At 45.6% G+C, this 5,000-nt stretch overlaps 1 protein-coding gene across 1 annotated transcript in view; it reads right to left on the bottom strand.

The window, feature by feature from the left end:
• Nucleotides 1-3,915: 3,915 nt before the first annotated feature.
• The window catches only part of ENH_00047570 (hypothetical protein, conserved), a gene marked incomplete at both ends in the record, with an annotated part of 3,518 nt that continues 2,433 nt past the window's right edge, over nt 3,916-5,000 (bottom strand). The window contains one exon of the mRNA XM_013581098.1: nt 3,916-4,150. Coding sequence (XP_013436552.1) covers nt 3,916-4,150 — 235 coding nt within the window. The remainder of the gene's footprint in view (nt 4,151-5,000) is intronic.

Here is a 5,000-nt window from a genome sequence, read left to right as displayed (position 1 = left end):
CTAGCTGCTGCTGCAGCTGTGGCTAGCTGCTGCTGCAGCTGTGGCTAGCTGCTGCTGCAGCTGTGGCTAGCTGGGCACTTCCTGCTCGCCAAGGAGTGCCTAGCTAGCTAGCTAGCTAGTTGAAATACCTAGCTAGCTAGGCAGCTAAATAACTAGACTATTTAAATAACTAGCTAGCTAGCTAGCTAGCTAGCTAGCTAGCTAGCTAGCTAGCTACTCCTTGGCGAGCTACATGAGTCACAGCTAAGGCTGTAGCTAGCCAGCTGGAGATGGCTAGCTAGCTAGCCAGCTAGCCAGCTATTTAAACAGTCTAGCTATTAAGCTACTTAGCTAGCTAGGCATTCCAACCAGCTAGCCAGCTAGCTAGCCACCCAGCTAGCTAGCTAGCCAGCCAGCCAGCTAGCTAGCCACCCAGCTAGCTAGCTAGCCAGCTAGCTAGCTAGCTAGCTAGCTAGCTAGCTAGCTATGGAGTGAAATGAAAGAGAAGTGAACTAATTAACTGCAAGTTCGGCGCGCTGGAGAAAACCTAAAAATGGAAAAGAAGAAATTCGGTTTGGGGTGTACAGACAGCTGCGGGCTGGGGTGTCTGCGCAGACACCTGGGGCGCATTTGCTTCTTCAAATGCAATTAAAAGTCTTTTTATTTTTATTTTTATTTATTTATATTTTTATTTATATTTATATTTTTATTTTTATTTTTAGTTTTATTTTTGTTTTGTTTTAATTCGCAGTTGCAGCGGCAAACACTCAGCTGCTGCACTGCTCGCCCCACTTCAGCTCCCCGGCGCCCGGTCTTCTTTTGCTGCTGCAGCTGCTGCTGCAGCAGCTGCTGCTGCAGCAGCTGCTGCTGCACCTGTTGCTGCACCTGCTGCAGCAGCTGCTGCACCTGCTGCACCTGCTCTAGCATCTGCTGCCGCACCTGCTGCTGCACCTGCTGCTGCATCTGCTGCTGCATATGCTGCTGCACCTGCTGCAGCATCTGCTGCTGCACCTGCTGCAGCATCTGCTGCTGCACCTGCTGCTGCAGCTGCTGCTGTATCTGCTGCTGCACCTGCTGCTGCTCGAAGCCACTTAAATAAAACGCAAAGCCAATTTAAATGCAAAGTGGGAAAAGATTGGCCAAAAAGAAAAAGAAAAGAACTTTCTTTTCATTTGAATTCAATTGACTTTTTCCAGAATTCAAATTATTCTTTTCGCCAATTCAATCCACTTTTATTTACACTTCAAAGGCCTTTTTGCTGCAGCAAAGAACCACTTCTTAGCAGCAAAAATGGACTTCGCCAAATGGTGGAATTTGGAAATAATTAAATTTATTTAAATTCCACTTTTACCTTAATGGAGCTGCTGCAGCAGCAATTACTGATTTGCATTTGCAGTGCCACTTGCTGCTGCTGCTGCTGCTGCTGCAGCAGCAGCAGCAGCAGCAGCAGCAGCAGTCTAGCAGCAGCCTCTCCGTTGTCTTTGTTTGCTCGTTTCTTTTCGAATTTCCTCAAATGCAATTAAACCTTTTCTTTCTTTTGTTGTTCTTTTTGTCTCCTTTTGCTGCTCTGCTGCAGCACTTTGCTGCTCTGCTGCAGCACTTTGCTGCTGCAGCCACGGGCAAGACTCCGCCGTGCAGTTGTACTGTGTCTGTACACCCCAGCGCAGCAGCAGCAGCAGCAGCAGCAGCAGCAGCAGCAGCAGCAGCAAAGCAGCCATTTCTTAAGAATTTGTCACTGATTGATTGACTTTTAAGGGTTTTGAAAGATAAATATTTTAAATTTATTTCTTCCAAATTAAATTAGTTGAAAGAGTTTAAATTGGAGTGTACGTACACTCCAATTAGTTTGGGGTGTAACTACAGCTCGATCAATTAGTTAAATAAATTCCACTTTATTTATTTCTTTTAAATTGTTTATTTAATTATTTAATAAATCAATTTATTAATAATTATCATTATTTATTTATTTATTTATTTATTTATTTATTTATTTAACTGGTTGAGGCCAGCAGCTGCTTATTAATGAATAAAGCTGAAGCAAAAGCATGCACTAATTAGATTTTAATTAATTAATTTAATTAATTAAATTAATTAATTATTTAATTTAATTAATTAATTAATTAATTATTTATTTATTTATTTATTTATTTATTTATTTATTTAATTTATTTATTTATTTTTGTTACCTGCAGAATGTAAGGCATGGACTCCTTGATGCTTTGGTACATAGCAGCAGCAACTAATCTGTTAAGTTCATCTGTGTCCACTTCAGTTTGCTGCTGCTGCTGGCCTGCAGCAGCAGCAGCAGCTGCTGCTGCAGCAGGAGCAGCAGCTGCTGCAGCAGGAGCCGTGCTGCTGCTGCCGTAGGAGTAAGACCAAAACACAGGGCCCGTGCTGCTGCAGCTCCCCCAGCTGCTGCTGCTGCTGCTGCTGCTGTAGGCGGAAGTGCCTGCAGCAGCAGAGAGAGCAGCAAAGAAGCAAAAGAGATCACAAAAAGCAGCAGCAGCAGCAGCAGCAGCAGCAGCAGCAGGGACGCTTCAGTGCTGCTGCTGCTGCTGCTAATGCGGCTGCTGCTTCTGCTGCTGCTGTTGGCAGCAACTCGAGCCAGCTAGTGAGCCAAGCAGCAGCAGAAGCCTCGAGGAGCAGCAGCCGCGCGAGGCCTCCGCGCGGAAACCCTAAATTAGGGTTTAGAGGAGCTGTTAGAAGCTAAAAGGGAGGTTAAAAGGAAATTAAAAGAAATAAAACTGGCGGAATTAAAAAAACCGGAAAAGAGGAGCAGCAGCAACGGCTAGTCGGCTGCAGCAAACGTACCTGCGATCTGCGGCTGCATGGCGGCGAAAGAAGAAAAAGAAAAAGGGAAGTAAAAGTGAAATGAAAATGAATAAATACAACACCAAATGAAGAAATAAAAGAAAAGAAATGCTGAAAGAAGAGCAGCAGCAGCAGCAGCAGCAGCAGCAGCGCGAAACGATGCTTCCGCCGCCGCCTACACGCCCGCGAGCGATACGCCGTCGAAAAGCCGCGCAAATGGACTTTTTTTTCTTTTCCAACTTTGCTTTTAAATATACTTCTCCATTTCAGGAGAAGTTCCCGAAATTTCGCGTTTTTAGTGCCGCTTTCCACCGCGGGAAGTCGCGGCGCGGCGCCCGGCGGTCGCCGCCGCCGAGGTGTACAGACACCCCAGCGCAGCCGCCTCGAGGCCGCGTTTTGCTTTCAAATTCCGTTTTATTTTAATTTAAAATATTTAAATAAATGAAAACAACTTCTGCGCTTTTCCCGGAGCTCTTTGCGCGGCCCGCGCCTCCAGAAATCCCGCTTTCCGGAACTTGAACTGCAGCGAGCAGCGGACTTCGCCGGAAACTGGAAAGCTGGAGGATATTTTGAATTGATTTGAACGAGTGAAAGCAATTTGAATAAATAAAAGGAATTCAAATAAATAAAAGTGATTTAAATAAATAAAATTAATTTAAAAAAAGGCAAATTCAAATTCGATTCGCCTCCGCTTTCCCCCGATGTTCAGCTTTCCGGCTTCCCGGGTGTATGCATGAATGCATGCAAAAACTTGAATTTTTCAATTTGCAAAAATATTAAAAGTTCATTTCTTTTGTTTTGCAAAAGATGAACAAATTCCGCTTCTAGTCGACAAAACAAAACCCTAATTTCCCGTTTGCCTCCCAACTAAACCCTAAACCCTAAACCCTAAACCCTAAAACCTAAACTGGACTTGCATGAATTCGAAGCAGAAGAAGCGGGGTAAAAGAATGAATAGCGAACACCGCATAAAAAGATAAATAAATAAATGAATAAATAAATGTGAACAAATAAATAAATAAATAAATAAATAAATAAATAAATAAATGTGAATAAAAAGATAATTAAATAAATGTTTCATTTCACTTCTGTTTTCATTTGACCTGCTTGGGGTGTACGTACACCTCAGCCATGAGCACAAACCACGCCTGAGGTTTCGAAAGCACTTGGTTTCCTATCATTTCTGCTGCTGCTGCTGCTGCTGCAGCAGCAGCTGCTGCTGCTGCTGCTGCAGCAGCAGCTGCTGCTGCTGCTGCTGTTGCTGCAGCTGCTGCTGCTGCAGCTGCTGCAGGTGCTTCTGCTGCAGCTGCTGCTGCTGCTGTTGCTGTTGATGCAGCTGCTGCTGCTGCAGCTGCCGTTGCTGCTGCTGCAGCTGCTGTTGCTGCTACTGCTGCTGCTGCAGCAGCAGCAGCAGCAGCTGCTGCTGCTGCTGCTGCTGCTGTATTGGGCACACTTCATTATTCGCGGCGGCTGCTGCTGCTGGGAATATCCCCTGCTGTTTGCACAACGTCATAAATGGGTATCTCTCGGCTGCAGCACGTCCCACAGCCAAATCTAGGGTTTAGGGTTTAGGGTTTAGGGTTTAGGGTTTAGGGTTTAGGGTTGGGGGTGGGTCTGAGGGGGGCTGAGCCTCCACAGCAAAGCTAGGGTTTACGCCGCTGCCGTGAAGACCTGGCTAGGGTTTAGGGCCTGCGCTTCTCTGCCAGCCATCAGGGTTTAGGGTTAGGGGTTTAGGGTTTAGGGTTTAGGGTTTAGGGTTTGCATTTACTTGGGGGGGTTTCTTCTTTTTATAAAGCTGTCCGTCAGCCAGTATTGAAGAGAGTTCATCACGAGAGGCGTCGCCACCATTACTACAAACTGTACACAAAACGAAACCCTAAACCCTAAACCCTAAACCCTAAACCCTAAACCCTAAACCCTAAACCCTAAGCAAGAGTGGTTCGGCGTGGTAAGCGTGCAGGGCATAATACGCTGCCCCTAAACCCCGTGGAAGCGTCTCAAGCTGAAGGTTTAGGGTTTAGGGAGATTAGGGTTTAGGGATTAGGGTTTAGGGTTTAGGGATTAGGGTTTAGGGATTAGGGTTTAGGGATTAGGGTTTAGGGTTTAGAGCGGCGTCGCTGTGTTTTCTTACCAGCTTTGCATTTGGATTTGCGTCAAGGGAAGCCCTGCAGCACGCCCAAACCCTAAACCCTAAACCCTAAACCCCAAAC

Source organism: Eimeria necatrix, genomic scaffold, assembly GCF_000499385.1.
Source record: "Eimeria necatrix Houghton genomic scaffold, Enh_scaff366, whole genome shotgun sequence".
Taxonomy (NCBI): Eukaryota; Apicomplexa; class Conoidasida; order Eucoccidiorida; family Eimeriidae; genus Eimeria; species Eimeria necatrix.
This window is presented reverse-complemented; position numbering and strand designations above follow the sequence as displayed.